At 41.1% G+C, this 27938-nt stretch overlaps 1 protein-coding gene across 2 annotated transcripts in view; it reads left to right on the top strand.

Annotated features, from left to right (window-relative positions):
* Nucleotides 1-27938, top strand: part of PREX1 (phosphatidylinositol-3,4,5-trisphosphate dependent Rac exchange factor 1) — a 231675-nt gene that overhangs the window by 87112 nt on the left and 116625 nt on the right. For both annotated transcript variants that reach the window (XM_034413827.3, XM_034413826.3), the window contains exon 2: nt 23788-23859. In XM_034413827.3, coding sequence (XP_034269718.1) covers nt 23788-23859 — 72 coding nt within the window. The remainder of the gene's footprint in view (nt 1-23787; nt 23860-27938) is intronic.

Consider the following 27938-nt stretch of genomic DNA (forward strand, 5'->3'; position numbering starts at 1 on the left):
AATAATTTTGGCCCCGACAAATTTAAAACCCCAAACTTTTAAAACCAATTTAAAATTGAATATATAAATACTAAAAAATATTTAAAATTTTAAAAATCTTTTATAAAAGAGGGGGAAAATTAGGCCAGGCCGGCCTGGTGAAATAGTAAGGTCTTTAAGGCGCGGCGGAAGGTGCGCAGATCCGGGATCCTCCGTATCTCTGGGGGGAGCTCGTTCCAGATAGTAGGTGCCCCCACAGAGAAGGCTCTCCCCCTGGGGGCCGCCAGTCGGCATTGTTTGGCTGACGGCACCCGGAGGAGCCCCTCTCTATGGGAGCGTACCGGCCGGTGGGAGGCTATTGGTGGTAGTAGGCGGTCCCGCAAGTACCCGGGTCCTAAGCCATGGAGCGCTTTAAAGGTGGTAACCAAAACCTTGAAGCGCACCCGGAAGACCACCGGGAGCCAGTGCAGCTCGCGCAGGAGAGGTGTTACATGGGAACGCCATGTCGCTCCCATTACCACCCGCGCGGCCGCACTCTGCGCCAGTTGGAGCCTCCGGGTGCTCCTCAAGGGGAGCCCCATGTAGAGAGCGTTGCAATAGTCCAGGCGGGAGGTGACAAGGGCATGAGTGACCGTGCGTAAAGAGTCCCGATCCAGAAAGGGACGCAACTGGCGAATCAGGCGAACCTGATGAAAAATCCTCCCGGTCACGGCCGTCAAGTGCTCTTCTAAAGACAGCCGTGAGTCCAGGAGGACGCCCAAGTTGCGAGCCCTCTCCGTGGGGGCCAATGATTCGCCCCCAATAGTCAGTGATGGCGTCAACTGACTATATCGGGACGTCGGAAACCACAGCCACTCAGTCTTGGATGGGTTGAGCCTGAGCCTGTTCCTCCCCATCCAGATCCGTACGGCCTCCAGGCACCGGGACATCACTTCAAGGGCATCGTTGGGGTGATCCGGGGTGGAGATGTACAGCTGGGTGTCGTCAGCGTACTGATGGTACTCCACCCCGAAACCACGGATGATCTCGCCCAGCGGCTTCACATAAATGTTGAACAGGAGAGGCGAGAGGACCGACCCTTGCGGCACCCCACATATGAGGGGCCTCGGGGTCGACCTCTGTCCCCCTGTCAACACAGACTGCGACCGGTCAGAGAGAAAGGAGGAGAACCACCGCAACACAGTGCCTCCCACCCCCAACTCTTCCAACCGGTGCAGCATGATACCATGGTCGATGGTATCAAAAGCCGCTGAGAGATCTAACAGGACCAGGACAGAGGAGCACCCCCTGTCCCGAGCCCTCCAGAGATCATCAACCAACGCGACCAATGCCGTTTCCGTGCTGTACCCGGGCCTGAAGCCCGACTGGAACGGATCCAGATACGTCGTTTCATCCAGGTGCTGGGGGAGCTGTTGCGCGACCACACTCTCAACAACCTTCGCAACAAAGCGAAGATTGGAGACCGGACGATAATTTACCAACATTGCCGGGTCCAGGGAAGGCTTCTTGAGAAGAGGCCTCACCACCGCCTCTTTCAAGGCGGCGGGAAAGTCACCCTCACTCAGCGAAGCGTTTATAATCCCCTGGAGCCAGCCTCGTGTCACTTCCCGGGAAGCCAGTACTAACCAGGAAGGACACGGGTCCAATAAACAAGTGGTCGCGTTCAGTCTACCCAGAATCCTGTCCACGTCCTCAGGGGTCACAGGATCAAACTCATCCCAGATAACATTCTCAAGACCTGCCCCTGTCTCTCCCCCTGAGACTACCCAGTCGGAGTCCAAATCTTCCCGAATCTGAGTGATTTTGTCATACAGATACTGAACAAAATCCTCGGCTCTACCCTCCAAGGGGTCCTCCCGCGCTTCCTGGTGGAGCAGGGAGCGGGTCACCCTAAAGAGGGCGGCCGGGCGATTATCTGATGACGCAATAAGAGCAGCAAAATAACTACATTTCGCTGCTTTTATCGCCACTAAGTAATTCCTAATGTGGGATCTTACTAGTGTCCGGTCAGATTCAAGAAGACTGGCCCTCCAACTACTCTCTAGGCGTCTTTTCCGGCGCTTCAACTCCCTCAGCTCCTCGGTAAACCAAGGAGCCAATTGAGATCGGCGCCGGGTCAGAGGCCGCAAAGGCACGACCCGATCCAGAGCACCAGCAGCCGCCCTATCCCAGGCGGCCACCAGGTCTCCAGTCGAGGCGTGTGCCAGAACCTCAGGAAATGGCCCAAGCTCCGTCTGGAATCTGTCAGATTCCATCAGGCGCCTGGGGCGGAACCATCTGACCGGCTCCGCCTCCCTGCGGCGGGGTGCAGCGGTTCGAAAGTCGAGACGAAGGAGAGAGTGATCTGACCATGACAAGGGTTCAGTAACTATATCCCCTATATCAAGATCCCTCAACCACTGTCCAGAGACAAAAACCAGATCCAGCGTGTTTCCCCCTGTGTGGGTAGGGCCATGAATTAACTGGGTCAGGTCCATAGCTGTCATGGAAGCCATGAACTCCCGAGCCATCTCTGACGTCTCTATGACTTAGACTTAGAATAACTTTATTGTCACTTTGAATGTACACTAATTGGCATACATTAAAATGAAATTTCATTTTCGACCTGGATTGAAAGTTACAATGGCTGGGCCCACTCTGCAGTCACATGAATTCATTTTGGGTACTCAGCACCAGTCCTCATTTATGGCTGTTTACAGTATCCCATGATCACATGATTACATGAATTTATTGCGTTTTTCTGGAAACTGGTGTTTACTTCTGGTTTCTTGCAAAAAGAATCCATTGCAGTTAATGGGTTCCCTTAATGACTGTCACATTTGCTTAATTAATACTATGTTCACTTTATGACTGCTGAGCTCACTTAACAACTGATCCAAAAAGTGTAAAATTGGGTTTGTTACATGAGTGCCTCAACATATTACTGCAGGAAGAAAAATCCATCTTGTTCAGTTCCAATCTGGGAGAAAGGGGCTGGAAATAAAATGGAAGCTGATTGGAAAGGAAGATCCTGTTTATTGATGAACAGAACCAGCATGTGGTTCTGGGACAGCTGACAAATTAGCTTGATGAGTGCAAGGATTTTTATAGAGTTTCTGAAATGCTGCAGGGGTTGTGCAATGTAGCCTGATGTCTTTTGCTATTCTAATGATGGTGGGTTAATCCTATTATGTCCTAAAGGTCATGTCCTGTTCTTGGAATTTGGGTGGAGAGGGATGTAAATTTTAATCCCATCACTGGAGGTGAAAGTGTTTTGTTTGTGAATAGGCTCGCCCAGTCTTTCTTAATGGGCACAAAATATCCACCTCTAAAGACTTCAGTCATCTGCTGGAGGCTATTAAGAAAGACTGGGGCTGCTTTCTGCCTTTAAGAACATGTTTCTCCATTTCTCCTTTGGGGAAATATAATATTGTGCCTCTTTTAATATTCTCTAAAATATTTCATTTTCTAGGGTGGGGGGGTTGCGTGATTATTTCTTACAATATCGTCGTGAAATCCCAGGCTCCCATAAGGTCATAATTCAAAGATTCCTTGTCTATGTCTCCTTCATTTTTAATTTAACGTTTTCTTTTCTTACAGACTAGCCAATGCTCCATGTAGTAAATAAATTAATTATCTGCTTCACAGTTTGGCAGCTTTAGAATAAGGATTGAAAATTAATGGTTAAAAAAATGTACTACTCAAAATTAACAACTTTAGTTCTGTCAATTGCCTTTACCAGCAGCTGAACAAATAATGAAACAAGCCATGCAACTAAATTAGCATAATCTATTTGGCAAATTAGCAGAGATAATGCTTAACCCTACTGTCCTCTGTTAAAAGAGTTAGAGTCACTTTTTCTGACTTGGCATCTAGAAATATTGAACTACAATTACTGTTATTTCCCCCCACGTCAGGCACCTGAAGTCATCTTGGCTAGGAATTATGAAAATTGCAACACAGATGTAACCCCTCTAGAGCATGCAAAGTAAAGAAATAGTAGGCAAAATATACGTGATGGTATGTATGCTACTGTCACTGTCCAGGCCAGTCATGGGGTGGCAGGCTCTACCCAGCCATTTATAGAAAGACAGGTACTTAAAGAACTCTCAGCTGCTTTATATGACATAAGTAAGTTTCAAGAATTCACACATTTTACACCACGGGTGTCAATACCCGCTGCATCATGTTGCAGTCACATGACCTATCATGACTTTTTCCCCCCTTCGCGGAACTGGGGTGGGCATACCCTGCGAATAATGCATCCGGCCCAGGGGCCGCCAGTTTGACATCTCTGTTCTACACCTAAAGAGCATTGATGACTTCTGCCATTAGTTGTTTCTGGCCCTCCAGCTCCTGGTACCATTCGTTGCTCATTGACAGAATATATATTGCACTTGTATGAAATCTGAAGCACAGTCTTCAAAACATTTGCAAACTATGTAAATCTCTGTTAAATATATACAGTTAGGGTATGAGTTTTATAAAACTGGCATCCATTCTAATACCAATCCAATATAGTTCCCTTAGCATTGCATTAAATACATTTGCACCCAGCTGTTTGTGCTTGAGAGTAAGCTGGAAAAGAGCAATTTTTGTTTGTTTTTGTTTATTTTTTATTTATTTGGCAGTTTAGTTTAAACATTAGAGCTTCTTCCACCTTCCCAGCAACTGTTTTTAAAAAATAGTTGCTCCCTGCTCTGAAGTTTTCCTCTTGCACATTTTCTTAACTGCCAAATATCTCTTTATTGTAACAGGAACCCAAGAAAAAAGATAAAGATCTTGGCTAGTCTTAACGAGGTACCTATTACAATATAGATTTTTGTTTTTTTACTAAGGATTTTAGGGAAGGATATGCTCCTATTCCCTCCAGCTGCCACTTCCTTGTAGAAAAGCATGCTAAAACTAAGCTAGTAGAAAATCAAAGTTATTTAAGAGTACAGAGGAAACAGGAAATTGTCTGATCAGCATACAAGGATGATCCTGCAGTTAACTTATGACTTAGGTCTGCAAAATAGAAAAATGAGAATGATAACACCTAGACTATTTCTGGCTCCAAGTCTTATCTATAAAGATCTTCCAGGCCTTCCTTCAACAGCATAGGTTAAAACGATTCCAGCAATCTTTATCTTTAGGTCAAAGTGTTAGAGATAGGAACACAATTTTGATAGTGCAGAACTTGATACACTTGAAACCAGGATCAGTTCTAGATAGCTTACTGAATAGCCTATTTTGAAGTTTCCAAATAATCTTCTCATAGGGAATTTTACTTAATTGTAACTTATTATAATACCATAAAATATTGTTACGGTATGTAATTTACAGTACTGCAGTATGTTCTGTATCTCTTATACTTTTTTAAAAACAGATGTTTATTATGTACAAGAAAGCTCCTAAAACATTTACGGTGGGGTGTCCAACCTTGGCAACTTTAAAACTTGTGGACTTCAACTCCCAGAATTCCCCAGTCAGCCATTCTGGGAGTTGAAGTCCATAAGTCTTAAAGTGGTCAAGTTTGAACACCTGTGATTTAGAGCATTGAGGATTTTGGAGATCATTCTTTGCCTCACATCGGTGGTGAAATCCAAACTTTTTTACTACAAGTTCTGTGGACGTGGCTTGGAGGGCGTGGTGTGGCTTGGTGGGCATGGCAGGGAAGGATACTGCAAAACCTCCATTTTCTCCCCACTCCTGGGGGAAGGATATTGCAAAATCTCCATTCCTACCCCACTCTGGGACCAGCCAGATGTGGTATTTGCCGGTTCTCAGAACTATCAAAAGTTCCGCTACCAGTTTTCCAAACTGCTCAAAATTTCCACTACTGGTTCTCCAGAACTTGTCAGAACCTGCTGGATTTCACCCCTGCCTCACATGCATACATGATGACATGACCTGAGGACACTGCAACTGTCAGAAGTGTGAGTTGGTTGCCAAGCATCTGAATTTTGATCATGTGACCATGGGGATGCCGCAACAGTGGTAAGGAGCCTTGAAAGAATTCTAGAAACTCTGTGTGCTAACTCTGTCTTGTTTAAAGAGGTTTAAAGAGGAAACAACAGTCATACATGGGAGAGATCATTGTACCTGTATGTTGTTATGGATCCCAACCAGTGGTGGGATTCAGCCGGTTCTCTCTGGATCGTGCAAACCGCTAGCGGCAACTGCGGGAGATTCCGCCCACCCACCCGGACATAATGTGTGACTACTGCGCATGTGCGCGCTCAGATTTGCAAACCGGTAGGGAAGGTAAGTGAATCCTACCCCTGATCCAGACCGCTGACGTTCTTTGCAATTGAGTCTTATTCTAGGAGGAAAGATATTTCTCCCAAACCCAACAGCATCTATGAGGGAGATAATTTTCATGTCAATTCTGATGTGGAGGAAAACTTTCAGTTCTGTGTATAGTTTTTTAATCATGTAACCAATGCTACTTTCTCTTCTATTTCAAGCTTGTAATAATTCAGTACATGGAGACATCCATGCAGCTTTCTTGGCAGCTATATGAATGTGGTTTGCTATTGTCTTCTTCCAGGACGTTTATCGACTTTCCTGTCTAGTCTACATCTTTAGTATTCCCTAGGGTTTCCCATCAAAATGTTGACCAGGCCTGACCCTTCTTAGCTTCCAAGCTCAGAAAAAGCTGGCCAGGCCAAATACTTTGGGGGGGGGGGAGTGATAGTCAATCAGCAATATTTTTTTTATTAAATCGAATGATTCCTCAATTTATGAATTTATTATTATTGATGAATACACCACTGGCACAAACTCAGAACATGGTAGATGGCTTGAATTCAAAGTTGTCCATTAAGAATCTGTTCCAGTTAGTAGCTCAAAGCTGACGTTCAAGGATTTCCAAGAAGGGTAATGGATGTACCACAAATTCTTGGCAATTTCAGAGTGTTGCTTTCATTCCATTCAGGAATATTTTCCCTCTTTCCATTTCAAATAAAAGCCCTGTTTTATGTGAACTCTCTGGCACTCAGTTGAGCTTGCAGCTGTGATGAAGGTGCTCGCAAAGGCTAAATTCAATCCAGCATGCAAATTAGGAACTGAAGTGTTAAATCAGATATTTGCCTTGGCCTGTGAGTTCTGACGGGAACTCGGGGGTTGGTAGGAGGTTCTGGAGTTTATCTGAGGTTGAGAGACCGAGGGAATGTCCTTTGAGTAACATCTGAAGGAAGTAGTGAACTCCCATATCGAACAATAATTATATTGCTTGGGTCATCAACGTCAAAGGATAACCCTTGGTGGCGCAGCAGACTAAAGTGCTGTTAAGTAGCACCAGCTGCCTGCAATTACTGCAAATTCAAATCTCACCAGGCTCAAGGTTGAGTCAGCCTTCCATCCTTTTGAGGTAGGTAAAATGAGGACCCGGATTGTGGGGGCAACAAGCTGACTTTGTATAAAAAAGAACACCGCTTAAGGGGGGCCGAAAGCGCTACTAAGCAGGTATATACAAAAGTATGAAGGCTATTGCTTAACGCATTGTAAGCCGCCCTGAGTCTCTGGAGAAGGGCGGCATATAAATCGAACCAATAAATAAATAAATAAATAATCCCTTGTGCCTTACCTGGGATATACATTTTAGTTTTCAAAAATGAATGAGAAAGTGGAAAGAGAAAGTGGAAACTCAGACTAAATGGGTTGAGTAAACAACTCAGTGCATTAACATCTGGGCCTCTGCATAGCTACAATACATTTTGTATTCTTTCTGCTGAGTTTTGATAATCATATTTTATTTCTAAAATTCACCAGGCAAAAGGTTCAGTTTACAGAGACCTAAAGGTGATGCTCAAATAGCTCAGAAACAAAGAGGTCTGTTTGGAAAAGCAGAACATATTCATACACCTTTCGAAATGCTATGTTGAGTATGCTTTTCATCCTTGCTGCTGATTAGAACTTTGGAAGAATTGCAACAGCCTGTTTGAATCCCTGGTGTCCTTGAAACATCTCTGACATTCAGGCAGTATAATCCTCAACTCAGTTGCCTGGGGAAGGAAACACAAATGTAGCTTCTTGAAGAGGGTGATAGATAGAGCAGGGTGTCCAATTTTGGCAACTTGTGGACTTCAGCTCCCAGAATCCCCAACTAGCTGGGGAATTATGGGAATTGATGTCCACAGGCCTTAAGGTTGCCAAGGTTGGACACCACTGGTATAGAGCATGCATGATTTTATAAAATGGAAGGAGTTGAGGTAGAGCTTGTACATTTCTGTAAGACTTTTTCTACTCCCCTCCCCCCCGATGCTTCAAGTACTGTCAAAAATAGTGTTCAGGAGACCAAACTGGATGGTTTCCAAATCTTCATTTCTTGTGGTGGTCATGTCTGACTTGGAACAAGACTTTATGTGTATATCTATCTATCTATCTATCTATCTATCTATCTATCTATCTATCTATCTATCTATCTATCTATCTATCTATCTATCTATCTATCTTATCTATATATCTATATATCTATATCTATATCTATATCTATCTATATCTATATCTATATCTATCTATATCTATATCTATCTATCTATCTATCTATCTATCTATCTATCTATCTATCTATCTATCTATCTATCTATCTATCTATCTATATTATATTTGTGGTATGATATTCTCTTAAGTAGATGTCACATATATATTTCTCTGCAGCACAACACCTCCCTAAGAAATGCTAACCTCAGCTTCACCAGCTCAGCTCTGTGATCTTAATTAGCTGATTAGTACCTTTCAACCAGCTTGAGCTGCTACCTGAAATTGACAAGATCTTAATCAGTAACACACTGAAGGTACTTAAGCAACTCTAGTCCATTCTAGCCATTGCAAAACAGTCTTTCTGATGACATGTAGAACTGAGTACTTTTTTGTTTTTGCAATTTTTCACTCTAATCTTTGTTACGGAGGCCAAGAAAGTTAAACAGTTAGTGTCTTCCCCTTCCATCCCCCATCCCCACCCCCCACCCCATGTCCTCCTCTGCCTGTTTAGATATCTGGTAACCATATTTTCACATCTCATTTTGATGTGTTTGTATGCAAGATGGACCAAACGTCAACCCCATAAGCGAGTCGCTTATGGTTCTATTATTATAGAGTATTATTATTATTATTATTATTATTATTATTATTATTATTATTATTATTATTATTATTATTATTATTAAAAATGTTACTGAGGAATATTCCATGCTCATTTGTCATATGAGTAAAGGAAGTGTTTAGAAGAAAAAGGTAACCCATCCAAACATTTTATGTAATTTATAAAATAAATTGTTTGGGAGGTCTAACTATTGGTACAGTCTGTAATCGGTTTCCTAATTATAGCTAAATGTGGCAACATTGTAATTTTTTTAAAAAAAAATAGATTTTAGTTATTTTTTTATGTGTAAATGAAAAATCTAAATTTAGAACACATGATTTCAGAAGAAACATAAAGTGCATATTGCTGAATATTAACTAGTCTAAAGGAAATGCTTTAGATTACAGATTACAGATTACAGATTAATGGATTTGGAAGGGTCCTTGTAGGTCATCTAGTCCAACCCCCCGCCCAACCAGGAGTCTCTACACCATTTCTGACAAATGTCAGAATCTCTTCTTGAAAGAACTTTCAAGAGTCCAATCTCTTCTTGAAAGTCTCAAGTGATGAAGCTCCCACAACTTCCAAAGGCAAGCTGTTCCATTGGTTGATTGTTCTACTGTCAGAAAATTTCTCCTTATTTCTAGGTTGAATCTCTCCTTGCTCAGTTTCCATCCATTATTCCTTGTCTGGCCTTCAGGTGCTTTGGAAAATAGCTTGACCTCTTCCTCTCTGTGGCAGGCGCTCAAATATTAGAACACTGCTATCATGTCTCCCCTGGTCCTTTTCTTCACTAGACTAGCCATGCCCAGTTCCTGCAACCGTTCATCATATGTTTTAGCCTCCAGTCCCCTAATCATCTTGGTTGCTCTTCTCTGCAGTCTTTCTAGAGTCTCAATATCTCTTTTATAGTGTGGTGACCAAAACTGGATGCAGTACTCTAGGTGTGGTCTTACTAAGGCTTTATACAGTGGTATTAGTAGCGCACTTGCTCTTGATTGTATCCCTCTGTTAATGCAATTTAGGATTGCATTGGTTTTTTTGCCTGTCGCTGCACACTTTGCGTGCTGAAAAGCTATGCGTAAGGGAGATAGCTATGCATCTTTTTTCTCCTAGATTTTCCCCCCTGTGTGGAACAGAACAGTGGCTTCTGTGTTATTCATAACCCATCATATGAGTTGCAACTACGTCTACTGTACTCGTATATAAACTGGCTGTTGCGATTCAAAAATAATGTCGCCCAAATCCTTATTTCTGCACACACTGCATAAATCTTGCATAAGACCAACTCCAAGCTGGCACCAGCGAATTGCAAAGGATGAGAAATTACAAAGGGACCTCGGGGTCAAGACCTCAGCGCTGGTGACCAAGAGGGGTTCCTAGAATGAGGCCAAATCTAAGGGGGTGGGGGAATGCTGGAGCGGATAGATTCTTGATTAGCATTTGATTGTAATGTACACTAGCAGCTTTCTTTCCTTTTCAACTTCCCCTTTATGTTTTAAAAAAGAATGGCTTGATTCTTTTCCTTGACCCAAAGGAAACTGGCATTTGAGGCTGCATGTGATAGGATTGTATTTTTGTAAGAACAGGCATTCTAAGAAGAAACGGAGGCTAGGGCATGGCTTTCCTTTCACAAAGGCAATGCAGGGTATAAAGAGGATGTCCGAGCGTTTGCAGCGTGACTACTATTAGGAGACAACCCAGGAGCAAAACACAACACACAGAGACTTAGACATTTAACAGTGGTTTATATACAAGATTTATACAGAAATATACATGGTTGGCAAATACCTTACAAGCAATCAAACTTCTTCTTAACTCTACACGGAGAGAGCTCAGCAATGAATACTGGACACAAGGAGAGAGAACACGCCCTCTCCTGGCTGAAATTTATAAACACCTCTTAAAGGGGTAAAAGACTTGTGTGGACCCCATCAGAGTCTTAAAGAGGCTACACCAATGCTGATTCATTCTCATTGCATCAGCCTTACATTTCACCAGCTTTACAGTTGCATTAGCCTTACATTGGCTGGTCAGCTTTAAATCATCATTACCCTGACAGAGGATGTCATATGAAAGAAGAATCGCAGTTCTACAGTTAACCACCTCCAGTTATCTTGGACAATTGGTAACTATCTGCATTTTATCCTAAAATAATATGAAACTTGTTGCAGCAGTGCTCTTGATTTGCAAACACGAAGTGGGTAAACATGTGATTGTGAGTAGCAAACATTCACATACACGTTCAAGGCAGGAACATGTATAGAAGCCTAGATTTTTTAAATTTCTTTTCCACTTAAAATAAACGGCTCATTTTTTTTAAAGCATTCAGATACTTAATGGATAAAGTGTTTGGCAATGACGGCAAATTGAAGTAGAAGAATTCACAGCAGAAAGATCACTTGCATGCATTTGGATTTCAACTGAGTGAAGTATATTAATTGCACATTATCCAGTGACGGGAAAGATTTCTCTCAGCTTGAGCCTCCGCAGAGCCACTATCAGCAAAAACAGACAATGCTGGTCTAAATGAAATGGTGATCCAGCCCAGTAGAAAGCAATTCTGTGTTACTGTAATACATGCATATTGGAACTTCATCATTTCATTCCACGGTTTGCAAGTTAGTGTTAGACTGAAGAGAGGCTGCAGATGGATTTGCATGCTCTGTGGACTGACCTTTATGGGATAACCCGGATGCCCTTAAATTTCTCATTAGATTAAGTTAGGATGTCAGTAATAGCTGATAAATTTTAGCATGCTTTTCATGTGTGCAAAATACATGCCTTGATATTAGCTATATTGCATTATCCTATATATGGCATGCCTCCAAATCCCAACAAAACAATACTGTAGTGGGAGAAGGTTCTCTTTTTCTTTCCTGATTGTGATGTTCTAGAGGCAATTTTTGACTTCTTTACGAAGTAAAACACAGAACGAGGTTGCCCCGGGTCTGATCCAGCAGGATAGTTTTTATACTCTTGGTTCTTATTGTTGTTTGGTTTTATTTGAAAGGAAAAATCACGAACAGTAGCAATAGCAGTTAGACTTATATACCACTTCACAGTACTTTACCCTCTCTAAGCTGTTTACAGAATCAGCATATTTTCCCCAACAATCTGGGTCCTCATTTTACCCACCTCGGAAGGATGGAAGGCTGAGTCAACCTTGAACCTGGTGAGATTTGAACTGCCAAATTGCAGGCAGCTGGCAGTCAGCAGAAGTAGCCTCCAGTACTGCACTCTAACCACTGCACCACCGTGGCTCAGTAGGAGTAACATTTAGCATTTTCTCAGTATGATATTTTAAACTCTGCATGTGGCAGAACCTAGCCAAATTATAACTAAATTTGAAAAACTAAGTGGGGTCAGACCTCGTTACAATTTAGGTGAGGAATCATCAAAAACAGCAACAACCTAGAGATATGAGGTAGATTGACAAGTTGAAAAAAACTCCTGGAAAATGGCAGTGGATAAATTCCCATATTATTACCAAGAAAATGACCTAGACATACCTACATAGTGAACTGGAGTCAGCTTCAACTTGAGGTAGCCCTTATTTTATTTTATTTTATTTTATTCCTATTGTGTCATGCTTTTGAGATAATTTTTCCACAATTTGTTGTTCATTTCCTCTGCTGGAAGGAAGGCCTTCCAAAGACCTTCCAAAGAGCCTTTCTTTCTTCCAAAAGCAAGAAAGAGCTTGCTTTTAGAGCAATATCATAAACAGGAAACAAGGAAAAGAAAACATTCGTATTCCGTTTCCTCTCATAAAATTCCTTAGGTTATTTAGGTGGAGGGGATCGGGTTATCCCCCCCCCCCGATTTATTCATAATTTATGATTAATTTATAGATCATTTAAGAGAGTTTTATTTCCAAATCCAGCATTCTGAGGATTAGAGATAATCTTTCTAATCTATCTCTAGTGCAGCTAGGATGATTCAAAACCACACTGTACAAACTGAAGAGAACAAATAACAGTATGAAAATAAAAGAAACTCTGTAGAAATAGACCAAAGTCCTGGGAAGACTAGCAGCATCCTGTTTCCTTCAGTGAACAATTGGATGCTCTGGAAAGCCCAGGAGCAGGATGGGAGGTCAGGACTATTCCCCTTCTTCTTGTATTCCCCATGAACTGTTACTGAGCAGCACATAGCATCCAATTGCGAGGAACGATAAGTAGTAAGTTAAATATCTAGATATACTACACATGAAAGATGCTGTTTTTGAAAGCTATAGTGCTCCCTGAAAAAAAGACAAAATGGCTAGGAAATGATTAGACCTTGTCTGCAATTGCAGGAGAAAAACAGAACCGCTGCAAAGCTTCTGCCACTTGGTACTATTCTTCCTTTCTTAGGTGTTTGGCAGAGACTTCCCCCCTTCCCCAAATTATGCCAGGCCAAACTGGACATGGCAGAAAGCATAGAACTAGGATGGCAAACCCATGGTACGTGTGCCAGAGATGACATGCAGAGCCCTCTCTGCTGGCACCATCACCCCAGGTCAGATCTCTATGGCGTTTCTTTTGCGAGCTTCTGTTTCCCTGCAAACAATGAAACAGAAGCTCACGAAGGAAAAAGATCTTACCTCTTGCCACACTGCCTGTGCTGGGATGCCCCGCCTCCCACCAGCCAGATGGTCTTTGGGTCTCTGCTGCACATGTCCGTGCATGTTGTCACATGCGCGTGTTCACGCACATGTGTGCACCTTTCAGTTTGGGCATGCGCGCGTGCGCAGTTTGGGCACTCAGTGTCTAAAAGGTTCACCATCACTGGCATAGAACATTAGTTACAGGTATATAGTGATTGTTATTGTAACTGTTGAACCCAGAGAGGTGAGATATATTTTCCTTTTATTCCTCAGGCCTGAATAAAATAGAAATTGTCCTCTTCATCTAAGTATTGTCACCTCACGGTTAGATTATTGCTCTACACGGGGCTACCCTTGAAAAGTGTTCGGAGACTACAGTTGGTCCAGAATGCAGCCGCGCGAGCTGTCGTGGGTGCATCTAGGTACACTCACATTACACCAATTCTCCGCGAGCTGCACTGGCTCCCTATTGGTCTCCGGTCACAATTCAGGGTGTTGGTTATTATCTTTAAAGCCCTACATGGCTCAGGGCCAGGGTATCTTCGAGACCGCCTTCTACCGCATAACTCCCAACGACCGGTAAGATCCCACAGAGTTGGTCTCCTCCGGGTCCCATCAGCTAAACAATGCCAGCTGGCGGGCCCGCGGGGGAGGGCCTTCTCTGTGGCTGCTCCAGCTCTCTGGAACCAGTTACCTCCTGAGAGCCGGACTACCCCCACCCTATTGGCCTTCCAAAAAGCAGTGAAGACCTGGCTTTTCCGGCAGGCCTGAGGCCGTTGATCTCGCTTTTGCGATCTGGCGAGATCCGGCCATGAATGGTGTGAATGAGTTTTAATGTTTTTAATTTTTGGATGTTTTTTATAATGATTTTAAATGCATTGTGAGCCGCCCTGAGTCTTCGGAGAGGGGCGGCATACAAATTGAATGAATGAATGAATGAATGAATGAATAATAAATAAACAAATAAATAAATAATAAAAAATAATAAATAAATAAATAATAAATAAATAAATATTTGTTCCTACAATCAACACTAATTTTCTGTGAGTTTCAGAATAACAGAGGCAAATTTCCCTTTTAGTTCTGCCTTAGGACTGTGGGGATATAATTGTGTAAATACTGTAATGTGAAACTGTAAGCATGAAACACTCTTCTTTAAAGGCAATATTATCATCATCATCATCATCATGATTCATAAATATAATATTTTGCCATTACAGTTAGACATGGAAAGATGTTGAGGGTGTTCCTCGAGCCCCTCCCATTGCAGCCAGAAATATTTCTTCACCCGAGTGTTAAGATCAGTGGCTCTGTCAGGAATATATTTGAAATGTAATTTAATGTAATTTAATTTGTAGGCCACCTATCTTTCAATGATTATGGGCAAAGCCCATCTTCCAATTTTATTCAATGTGCAGTGTTTGTCCTGGGAAGAGCTTGTGCAAGCCATTCTATGCCAGTTGTTCTGATAGAAGTAGCCACAAGAATGTTTCAGAGAAGTTGCAATTAGCTTTTAAGTAGTGGCTTTGCAACCTTGTTGAATGATCTGTGCAGGACTCTTAGAGAGCAGCTTGAGATGAGGACCAGACTAACAAATGTGTTCAGGCTTAGCTTGGTTTATAGCAATAGCAGGGGTGAAATTCAGCAGGTTCTGAAAAACCGGTAGCGGAAATTTTGAGTAGTTCGGAGAACCAGCAAATACCACCTGGGGCTGGCCCCAGAGTGGGGAGGGAATGGAGATTTTGCAATATCCTTCCCCCAGAAGTGGGGAGGGATGGGAATTTTGCAGTATCCTTCCCCTGGAGTGGGGTGGGAATGGAGATTTTGCAGTATCTTTCCCCTGCCACGCCCACCAAGCCACACCATGCCCACCAAGCCACGCCCTCAGAACTAGTAGTAAAAAATTTGAATTCTACCACTGAGCAATAGCAATAGCATTTAGATATTTATATACCGCTTCACAGTGCTTTATAGTCCTCTCTAAGTAGGTTATGCTGCAGCATACCCCTTGGACATTGTGGCTAAAACACATTGCACAAACAACATTGTGACTTAATGTGATGGATTTAGTCATCATTGGAAGTAGATGGGAACTCAAGGGTGGTTGGGAATGGAAAGGAGGCATGCCTGACTGGAATACCGAACAGAGCAATCCACACTAATCTACATGCTTTCTTGCACATCCTTCTTGAATCCACCTATTTAAGCATCTTTGAGGATTAGTACCCCCAGTTTTAATGAATGGATTTAGAGGCGGGGGGTTGGGTATCTACTTTCCTCAACAGGAAAGTCTAATGCAGTTTGGATCCACTGAAACTCCTCCCGGTTGCTTGACTATAACATGTAATTTCACTGTCACGAGGGATTTACTGATGTTATGAACAGGAAAGATTGGTCCAGTTCCTGGCAAGGGCTGGAGAACATGGGCTCTTGGAAACAGCAGGAGCCATCTGCACTTGTCAGTCTCCCTGCCTTTAAATCCGCACTTGTTAAGAACCCATTGTTTGATCTCAGCGACTTCTTTCGATTCCTTCTGTGGAGGTAAAAGCCATTTACTGGTTTGAGTAGAGATCTGCCATCAGTTAAGTGTCAGCAAATCTTACTGGCTTCAGTGCCACTTTTGAACAGGGGCTTCTGGTGAGAGGATTTGAGCGTTTCATAAGAGCAAAGAGGAGAAAAATTCCTTTGTAGTTCCTGTGAACTGGCAGTGTGCCAGACGGAAATTCCAAAACATAGCAGGAGTTCTTTTTTTTTTTTTTTTTGTAGTATATAAACACTGGATTTAAGAAGTGAGTAGATTATCAACATAACTGCACCGAAGTATTCCCATTAAAGTAGTACTGAGCAGCCCGCATAGTCTATGCGCAAAATTGGGAGAAGGAGAATCTACCATCAGAAGAAGATTTAATTAGGAAAATTTTAGAATGCGCAGAGATGGACAAATTAACAAAAGAACTCAAGGAGAAAGAGGATACAGAATATTACAAATGTGGTGTAGATGGAATGGTTGGAGAATAGGAAAAATGAGAAAGAGGAATAAACGAGAGAGGGGGGGAAATGTTGAAGATCAAGGTACAATGTAGACGAAATAAAGAAAGATGGAAAATAATTGCTGAATAATACAAAGTTTAAAATATGTGTAAATATATGTAAAGAGCAAGAAAGGATCACTTTGAAATAGCTGTAAGAAAAAGTTTTATATATATATATATATATATATATATATATATATATATATATATATATATATATATATATATATATAAATGTTGTGTGTTTGTGTCTTGTTTTAATGTATTCAAAATAAAAAACTTTTAAAAAATAAATAAAAATAAAGTAGTACTGACAGCTTTTTCAAAAGGAGGGAGAATACAGGTAATCCTCAACTCACAACAGTGTGTTTAGTGACTGCTCAAAGTTACAACGGCACAGAAAAAAATTGAGTTATGACCGTTTTTCATAGTTATGACTGTTGCAGCATCCCCACAGTCACATGAACAAAATTCAAATCCTTGGTGACTGAGTCATATTTATGATGGTTGCAGTGTTCTGGAGGGGGAGGGGGGGCTCACCTTTTGTGACCTTCTGACAAGCAAAGTCAATGGGGAACCAGATTTGTTTAACAACTGTGTTCCTAACTTAACAACTGCAGTGATTCACTTAACAACTGTGGCAAGAAAGGTTGTAAAATGGGGCAAAACTCACCTAACAAATGTTAGCAATAGAAATTTTGGACTCAATTGTGGTTGTAAGTCGATGACTACCTGTGCACCTTATTTGAGTGTGCGATTATGTGCAGATTTAACATTGTATCAAAGCTGAGTACCTAAAACAAACAGAAACATTTATTCTGCATCATTGAAACAAACATTGATTGTGATAGCTAATTTGACATATGAGGTGTGGCATATAGATCTATAGAATTTCTCACTTTTCAAAAATATTAAATTTATCTTATTCCATTTCTAGTGTTATGCACTGTATGGATTTTTTTTTTTTAAAAAAATCCATTCAGTGCATAACATTTCACATAAAATTTAAGGAAATGCCAATTATGAAAGTTCACATAAGAATGCATGCACCATCTCTGGCATGGAAAATTGTTTTCCAAATGCTTTGAATTTCTTCCAATTTCTCAATGTATTTTTACACACGGACAAATGCTCTTTGCAATTTACAGATAGGCCTGTGGAGCTATTTTATATTTTCTGTTAATAACTCGAACAGACAAGGATGTCTTCTATAGTTAATTATCAGGAGTGACAAGAAGATAGTTGTACAACAATTCATACCAGTTTTAAATAGAAAAGCAGTTTGACTGTTGTGCTAATAAAACACTATTCAAAATGTTGCCTGCTGCCTGCTTATCTTGTAGCAATCTAGCATTGAAGCTCAAGAAAATAACCACATCATGGGAGGTAACTGGTTCATATTTCCAACTCAGCCTTCAGTATCTTTCATTCCTCTTCAACCATTTCTTCTGCAAACTGGGGATAAACTGCCTTACCTTAAACATAAAGTTTATAGAGATACTCTGAGAGATTTGGGTATCTAACTAAAGCAGCAAGCTCACGTTTTGAAAGCTTTTAATTTTTTTTTTCCTTCTTGGTGACTTAAGAATCTTCCTTGTGAGATTGTTCAGTTGTAGCCATGGTTCATTCATAGAAATTTATGGAGGTCAAGAAATGTCATTTCTATTTGGAACCCGCTTCTATTTCTCTAATTCTGCTTTTGACAGAAACTCAGTGACGAAAGAAACTGCTATCTGTGAAATGTCTTTGTTTGACAGGTCAGGTTTATCTACCTAACTAGTTCCCTGTTTGATTTATATGCTGCCTTTTTTGATCAAAGTGAACACCCAAAGCACTTTAAAACCACATATAAATATAAAGTAGGAAAAATAAAAAATAAATACTTTGTCCTTGGGATTTTTGGGAGGGATTTTTTTAAAAAAGTTAAAGATTAAATTTTAATTGAATTATTTGAATTAAAAATAATTCTGTGTTATTTTCATGCTTATTTTGCTGAAATAGGGTACAACAATTATAGTTATTATTTGTTGCTGTAGCTGAACTTCACTTTTCCTTTTTTTTAATATCTTCAGAAAACTAGATGACTTTTGTGCTTCTTGGCCTTGATAATCAGGTGTCATGCAAGTTGTCCTTGATTCAGGTTTTTAAAAGTTGTACAACAGAGAAGCATGAATCTCTTTTTAAAGATTTATCTAAAACATTTTACACCTTATCAAGATATGTGACAAAGCTATCTTCTGTCACCTTGGAAAGCTGGCAGTCAAGTCAAGCAAGTTGGAAATAATAAGTAAATATTATATGTGGGTTACAGCAGCCAGTAGAGTTTGAAAGAAAACAAGCATTCCATTGACTACTATAAATCTTGTATGTAAAACTTACACAAATTTGTTGATCTTGCAACTGGACTGTGGATGCTCAAGAAGATAATAACACTTAATTGAGTCAGATACCTGCTTTCATCAAGAACATCAGAGAAAAAATAAATATGTGTCTTGATTGTCAACAGACTAGAGCTGCCTGCTAATTTTAACATTTAAGTTCAATAAAAATAGTTTGGTATAATGATTTCACAGTGCCAAGGATAAAGAATTTAGCTAAGCATCCATTATGTTGTAATGTCTTTCTGCACTGAGTGTGCACAGGGAAGAGGCATTAAGCAAGTTGAAGTGGAGCAAATAGTGGTTAAAATCCTTATCATTTGTTTTTTGGCAGAAAGTTAACATAAGGCACTTTGCATTAAAAAATAAATTAAGCACAATTGAATGATAGCTGCTTCTGCTCCTTGAGAAAACTGACATTATTTTGGAGTAGGTAGCTCTACTTCACCCTAAATTCTCATTGAGTCACTGTGGTTGTTCTCATTTTACTTGCATCCCATTGTACTTGTCTGAAAGCCTGCTATTGAATGACTTGCTGCTTCAATTGTTCTCCAAGAACTTCAGCTTAACTTCCCTCTCTTGCCTATAACCCTGGTATTTCCTGATTGCCCTCCATCCAAGTATTAACCCGGTCCAGCTCTGCTTAGGTTTCTGAGATCAGCTAGGTTAGGCTAGGTCCAGCTCATTGCAGTGGTGAAATGTAAAATTAGTTGCTACCCGTTCTGTGGGCTTGGTGGGGGGGTAATATGACTGGGTGGGTGTGGCCAACTTTTTAAAAAAACTTTTAAAAGCATTTTTTCTACAACCTCTTCGGCAGAAGAGGTTGTACAAAAAATGCTTTTGAAAGGCTCTGACAATCCCAGCTGAGCCCCGTGATCATCAGAGGCTTTTTTTAAACTTAGGCAGAAGAAAAAATGCTTTTAAAAGTAAAAAAAAAAAAAAGTAAAAAAAAAACCCTCTGATGATCGTGCAGCTCAGCTGGGCATGGGGGCGGGCAGGGTTTTTTGCTACCGGTTCTCCGAACCATCTGCCGCCATCGCTACCGGATCAGGCAATCCGGTCTGAACCCGGAGCATTTCACCCCTGGCTCATTGGGTAGAAAAGTATTACAGTTTGAATATTACAGTGGTAAATCTGCTAAAACCAGTTTGTGTATTATAGGCAAGGAAATAGCTTTGGTTGTATTATAATACTTTAATAAATTATACAGCCTATAAATCACAGCAGAGAAACTATAGCTGTTGGGAGATTATTGGACTTTAAATCTTAATCAATAGGCCTGTGGGCTGATGATATATAATACACTAGGAGTAATTAATAATGCATATGAGAACAAGAAGCAACACACATCCTTTACTGCAAAGTATCACAGGCGAATCCACATAGTTGTGACAGATTCTGGTACTCTGTTAGCAATTGTGACTGTGAGTAATAAATGCTCAATTAGCTGGAATTATCCACAGCTTATCCTGAATTAAAAAGACCTCTGCTTAGTTTTCTAAATATAGTAGCAGCCAGTCTTTTGCTAAATAGCAGCTGTTTTCCCCATTCTGTATTACTGAGTGTCTTGAAAATTGAATCCCATTTACCATTAGTGAAAAAGGATTGATGAAACTAAAAGAGATTTTTGGCATCTGTTGATACTTTCCCTGTGTCTCTTCCTCATTCCCTTGAATCTCTAACTCCAATTATATTCGGAAAAATGAACATTATTGGTATGCCAATTCACATTCTCTCTCCCCCTCCCTCCCTCCCTCCCCTCCCCTACCATTCAAAATTATAATGAAAAAAGTGACTTATGACTGTTTTACACAGTTACAACTATTGCAGCATCCCCATAGTTACAAACCAGTGATCCACTTAACAACTGTGGCAAGAAAGTTCGTAAAATGGAGCAAAACTCACTTAGCAACCGAAATTTGGGGCTCAATTGTGGTTGTAAGTTAGGAACTACCTTTATATTAGCTACAGCAGACATTGTGTTATACAGGTAGTCCTCGACTTACGACCACAATTGAGCCCAAAATTTCTGTTGTTAAGTGAGACATTTGTTAAGTGAGTCTTCACATGGAATTAGATATGGTATATGGTACCTCAGGCTTTGGAAGAAGTTTGATGAAGGCAATAAGAGGCTTTTGATTTTATTTCAGTGTTTGGTGATTAACAACAAGAGAAGAAAACATGAGGGAAATGATGCAGAACTGGGATGGATCTTGAGCTAATTCAGCAATTCTTCTAATATATTTAGAATACTTTATATTCTGCACTGACCAGACCACCTCAAATGAGATACTATGTTTTAGGGAAACATGACAGTGTTTTGTCCCCGTCTCACACACGCACACAAACAGACAGCCGGGGGTTAAATAAATTGGCAGACAACCAATTCTTCCGATAAGAGGCTTGGCAGCAACCCAGTAGCTGCTTGCCAAGAACTTTACTCATAAACAAAATACACACAGTTCAAGAATTGTCCAGTCCGTAATTAAATCCAAGGCAGATAATGTTGTTTTCAGAGATGCAATGTGACTCGATAGTAGTTAGTTTTGTCCGTCACAGAGTCTGAATGGCCACCTCACTCCCTTTTATAACCTGTGGGGTGTGGTCCAGTGACTCAGCTTAATCTCTGGCACGCCTTTTCTTCTGTTGCGCACCCTTATCTCTGCGACGCTGCCGAGGATCCAGCCAAGACTCATTTCCCTCATCACTGTCCACCTGTGGCTGCGTGGACGTGCTTGGCCCCGGCCCTATCTCTTGACCTTCGGCGGACACCGAAGGCATTGCCAGAGAGGAGGGACCTGGAGAGGGAGGCCTTGCCAACTCCTCTCCTTCACTCTCGGAGTCCTCTCCTGCCGATGACACAGGCTCAGGTAATGGAGCCACAACAGACAGGTACAGTGAAAATTAGTGGTGATGGTCATAGATACAAGAGGAATTTTTTTATTCCTCTTGCTTTTATACAGGATAATATAAGGAACTGGAAACTTGATGAGTGGAGTATATGTACCTGGGTATTCTTAGGGTAGTATTGTTCGGGATGTTACATTTATTCTCCAAGAGAGCAGAACAGTAATAATAATTTTAAGTTTCATGAAAACAGATTCCAGTTAAAATACCTCTTAATGATTGTACAGTGGAAGTCAATTACTACTGGAAGAAATGATAATCTTTTCCTTGGATGTGTTCAAGTAGAGGCCCAGCAGCCAGGGATGGTATAATTTGGATTCCTAAAAAGGATTGGACTATAAAACCCTGTCAGATTTTCCAGATCAGTAAGGAAACATGACCAGATGAGTTAATTCTACTTTATTGTATCAACTGACTGACTATATCAACTGACTCTTGCAAGCCTCCCTCAATTTCCTTTACAGCGTGAGAACTTGGCATGTGGAGGGTGTCCCTTCTGAGTCTCTTTCTCCGCCTATTATGCAGCTGCGGGCTATGCCCTCTCTTATCTGATCATTACCTAGGCAGTATTTCTTTGACCCGTCTCTCAAGGTCTTTCTCATGTATCATTACAAGCCTTTTCCAATTCTGTAGTTCTGTGTTGATGTGTGGTTGAAACAAAGATGCAATTGGGGGGTGGGGGGGTAGGGGGTAGGGAGACTGCATTATAAGTCTGTGATGGCGAACCTATGGCACACGTGCCACAGCTAGCATGCAGAGCCCTCTCTGCGGGCATGAGAGCCATTGCCCAGCTCACATGCAATGCACATGTGTGCCTCCTGCTGGCCAGCTGATTTTCAGTATGCACAGAGGGCAGGGCGCATGTGGGAGACACACACGCATGTAGCGGGGTCGCACGCACATCTGTGGTGGAGCGTGGTGGGGAGCACCACATGCATTTCCGGCCTCTGGAGGGCTTCCGGAGCAGCGGGAGACCGTTTTCGCCCTCCCGGAGGCTCAGAAAAAACCTCTGGAGCCTGGAAAGGGCAAAAAACGGGCCTCTCAGAAGTTCCGGAAACATGCTTGTTTCCGGCCTCTGGAGGGCCTTCAAAGCCTGAGGAAAGCCTCCAGATCCTGGGGAGGGCAAAAAGCCCCACCCACAATGGTGCAGGTTGCTAAAATTTTTGAATCCCATCCCTTGCGTGCATGCACGGGGTTGCGTGGGTTGCGTGGGGGGGTTGCGTGCGCATGCACAGGTGGGTCATGCGCAGGGGTGCACATTGCATTATGGGTGCCGGCACATGCGCACGCTATCGCATGCTGCACGTGCGCTTTTGGCACCCAAAGAGAAAAAGGTTATAAGACTTCATAAACAGATATGCTATATGTTGCTTTCAAAGTGTCCTTATTTTCCCCACTTAATTTGGTTCAGTTCTACCCTCACCTACCTCCCCCTAACTTGACACAGATATTTTTTGTCTGATGAAATCCAGACATCACACCTCCCTAATCAATGCAGAACAGTCACCTTTTTATAGGACCAAATGGAGCTTCAGACGGGTTAAGCAAAGAGCAGTTTCCTTTGGTGTGCCAGTGGTGCCAATTCTCTAAGCAAAATTAAGTACCACAAGTGCTTCTGAAGGAAGCTGCTTGTTGTCAGACAAGCTGCAAGCAACTTGAAAGAGATGCTTTTATCGAGATTCGTGGAGCAACCTGCACCAAAATGTTACAACTGATGATTATAAGTATGTAAAATGATCTCCTCTTTATCCCAGATATGTATCTCATGGCTCATGCTGTGAAATCCAGAAGAAAGAATAAAAGTGAAATTAAAGAAGGATCAGCTTGAAAATAATTAACTTTTTTATTTCCCTGCAGGCCTTTCTGCATCGAATTAGACAAAATGCAGTGGATAAAGCTGAGAAATATATAACAGAGGAAAATGTCAAGGTAATGGTTCCAAAACATTTTTGGGTTAAGAGTGAGATAATGTGAAGCTCAACATTAATTTTGTTAATGGCAATGTTTAAATTGCCACATTACCTTAAATGAACAGAAACTATATACTCCTACAAGATATGGTAGGCAGAAAACAGCAGGGAGTATCTTTTCTTTTTCATCTGTTTAATTGAAAAGTCCAGTAATATTGTATCCTACAAAGAATGAAGAAATGAATGTTGCGGCCACAGGCAGATAATGAGATTCAAGTCCAACCTCAGTCCCCAAATATTGTTTCTTTTAAAACCAAAAGGGTCTAGTAGATAAATCTATGATTTCTACTTACAATCTCCATTCCTTTAAATTCCTTGTTCAATTCAAAAGCAAAGTATTGTATCTCTGACTTGGAAAATTACCGGTAGATGCTTCTATTTTCCCTTCTTGCTAAATTCCTTCATTTCTTGCAGAAAGCAATCATGCATTTCATTGACTTTTCTTTCAAGGCCAGTTAGTCCTCAAGCTACTCTGTTGTCCTCAGCAAACAAACAAATACAAAAATTGGTAGTGAAGTTTTTATGGCTTTTAAATGCTGCAGATAAAAAGTTAGTGATGTTATTGTCATTTTTACTGCAATTAATTTATTGCCTGTCAACGTTCTAAATATATCTGTCTTACAATCAAATCCTGTATCCTGAAGTTTTTTGGGGCTTTTCTCCAGATGCACAATCATATTTCTGTTTTATATTTCTCTTTGCCGAGTTTCCTAGGGAGATTTTAAAAGACAGTTTAGAAATAAAGATCTACATACGGGTAGTCCACGCTTAACAACCATTCATTCAGTGTCTTTTTGAAGTTATTACAGTGCTGAACAAATCACATCTATTACCGGTTTTTAAAGTTACCGCTGTTGCAGGGCCCCCATGGTCATGTGGTCAAAATTCAAGTGCTTGGCAAATTCATCCACATTTACATGCAGGTGGGCTTAAATGCCCCCAACGGGTCTATCTCCAATCCATCTCTGCTCTTTTTGTTGAACTGTGCCCCCTGCCCTAAGCGCAACCCTACACTCTTGCCACCTGCACTTTGCCATCCCCCCTGCTCTGTCTCTCTGCACTTTGCCCTGCACCCCCACTTCCTTACACTCTGCTGCCCTTACCACCCGTCTTGATCCTGACACTTTGCTTTCTGCCCTGTACTCCGCTTCCCCTTCCACCCTGTGCTCTGGCCTGCACCCCGCCACACTACAATTTCCCATCCCTGCTGCTCTACCGTTCTTCCTCTGCCGTCTTCACTGGCCTCATCACCATCTCTTCTGCTCTCCACGCTCACCTCCACTTGAGCTCACCCCACTGATCTGTTTCCTTGTTATCTCTGCCCCTTTAGGCTGCTCTGTGCCCAGTAAGCTTCACTGATTTCAGTGGGATGTATTTCTAGTCAATAAATAAAACTTCAGGGTTAAGGCCTTCTGCAATGGAGTTGCAGCCCTTTATCATATATGTAGCTGGCCTTTCTTCAGTTTTGAAATGGTTCAAGCAATATATTTTATTTGGTTTACTCTAATTAGAACTACAGCAATGCCTTATCAGATTATATTAGCTACTTTATTTCTGGTCCGTTTAAACACTTCTGGCTACTATTCTTTTTTAACTGATGAATAGTATGTCTTGCTATTTTATAACTGATGTTTCTTATTTGCTCAGTTTTATGACTGTAAAATAATTTTCCTTATAATCGCAACTAGTTTATTTTTTTATTCTTTGAGTGCATAATTGAAGTTTGAACTATTTGTACCAAATGAAATTAGTGGTGGTAGTGCTCGTTTGATGACTTTTAAAGGAAACATATACTCTTTTCTATTTTGTAATTATATTTTTATCCAACCTATGTGCCAAGTAGAAGAGAGAGCACTACAAATAACCGCTACCCCTTTAGCGGAAGACAGATTAACAGAGTTGGAAGGGACTTTGTGGGTCATCTAGTCCAACCCCCCACCCAAGCAGGAAACCTTACACCATTTCTGACAAATGGCAGTCCAATCTCTTCTTGAAAGTCTCAAGTGATAAAGCTCCCACAACTTCCGAAGGCAAGCTGTTCCACTGGTTGATTGTTCACACTGTCAAAATTTCTGTCCTTATTTCTAGGTTGAATCTCTCCTTGATCAGTTTCCATCCATTATTCCTTGTCTGGCCTTCAGGTGCTTTAGAAAATAGCTAGCCACGCCCTTAAAGGGCTTCACAAGTCTTTATTTTGAAAGTATTCAAACTTAGAGAAATTTAATTGCCTAAAATTTTCTAATACGTTTTGTGTTTTAGATACTTGAAATTGTATCCCTATTCATAGTCCAGCCATTAAGCTAAAAGTTTTTAGATTTATGGAAGACAGTTCTGTAGATTACTAACTATGATAGATAAATGAAACGTTAGTGTATCAAACCTTTGAATACTTGCCATAGAAAGGCTACATGCCTTTACAAAATGTTTTATAAATTGGATGTGACCAATTTCGTTGTACATATGATGTACAATGACAATAAAGGCTATACTAATTACAAACTATAGCTACTAGCAGTTAGATGCACGAAGATCATGGGCATCTATGAGAGGGAAGGACAAAGGAAGGAAATAACAATCAGTGCATGACAACATCACAAATGATGTAACTTACATACTTCATCTAATGTCAAAGTGTAAATACAATAATATTAGGGTTTGCATGTAGACGTTATTGTTCATATATTGCCATTTTGGTGCCATGGCATGTCAGGCCAAATGGTGATTCTTCCAAGCTGAATTCTTTATTGTTTCCCAACTATAGGCAAAATCTTTCCAGAATGAGCACTCCCTTATCTGCATCCATAATATACTCTGGAAAGTATTAGGGAGAAACTGTCTTCACCCTCTTTCTTTCACACATGATATCTGAACTGAATTGCCTCTTACTCCTCTGGAATGAAGGCCTTTCCTCCTGGAACTACCTTCTCACTTCTGTACATTCCCTCACATAGTGATTTGCTGCTACTGCCGCTGCTGTTGCTGCTTATCTGTGTTTTTTTCCTGAATTCATGAACCCACTTTCAACAAAGCAAAAATTGTACCTCTCTTCTTTTCTTGATTTTCCAAGGCTGGATATACCCAATATGCTTAATCAAGACAGTTGCAATCCTAATAGCTGGATTTGGACAGCATGCTAAAAGTAAAACACTGGTTAATTCTTTTATGACTTAGTAAGTTATTGAACACAGAACATTTGTTATTTTTATGGTTCCATGTATTGTACAGTCTCAGCACAGAGTGACATAGAGTTCTGCCTCATTATCTTCCTTGTGTTGACGTTGATGTTTTCAGGTTTCCCATTTGTGACTTTGGCTTAAACACTTTATGTGCCTTTCCAGAAGCAGATAACTGTTTATCTTTTGACTCGGGATGCTAATCTAGATCGGGGTGTCAAACTCATGTCGTCATGGCGTTGTCACGTGACATATCGCTAGAGCTGATTGCATATTGCTGAGCACATTGTAAGCTGCCCTGAGTCTTCGGAGAAGGGCGGCATATAAATCAAATTAAATATATATATATATATATATCGGGGCTCCCCCCCCTTTTGCTAAACTGGGCGTGGGCATGGCCAGCACACAGCGCATCTGGCCCGCCGGCCAGGAGTTTGACAGCCCTGATCTAGATGAACCCTCAATTTCATACAGATAGTTCTCTTCTATGGTAATTAGATTTCAGTACTGTAAATGATGTAGAAGTCTATGGCGTATTCCTTGCAAGAAATTTTAAATTCAGATAACTACTGTGCTACCAGTTTTCTGTCTTTAAGTTATAACTGAAAAGGAAACAGCAACAAGAAAAGTTAAGTTTAAGTCTTTGGAACTTTCCGTGTAATCTCTTCAATATTACTTAGTTTTCTCTAGAAAGGTTTTATCATCTCATTAAAATCATCTTAGTAATACTTAGCCATTCCTGTCTTTGACTGCTGACTAATGGGACACTTTCAGTATGAAGCAAGCATCTAAGGAAGAGACAAAAGGCAGCATATACAGTTGGATAACTGAAATCTGTCAGATTCCATTAATATAGTTGCCTCTG

The sequence above is a fragment of the Pantherophis guttatus genome, chromosome 3 (assembly GCF_059756535.1).
Source record: "Pantherophis guttatus breed Tessera chromosome 3, ASM5975653v1, whole genome shotgun sequence".
Taxonomy (NCBI): Eukaryota; Metazoa; Chordata; class Lepidosauria; order Squamata; family Colubridae; genus Pantherophis; species Pantherophis guttatus.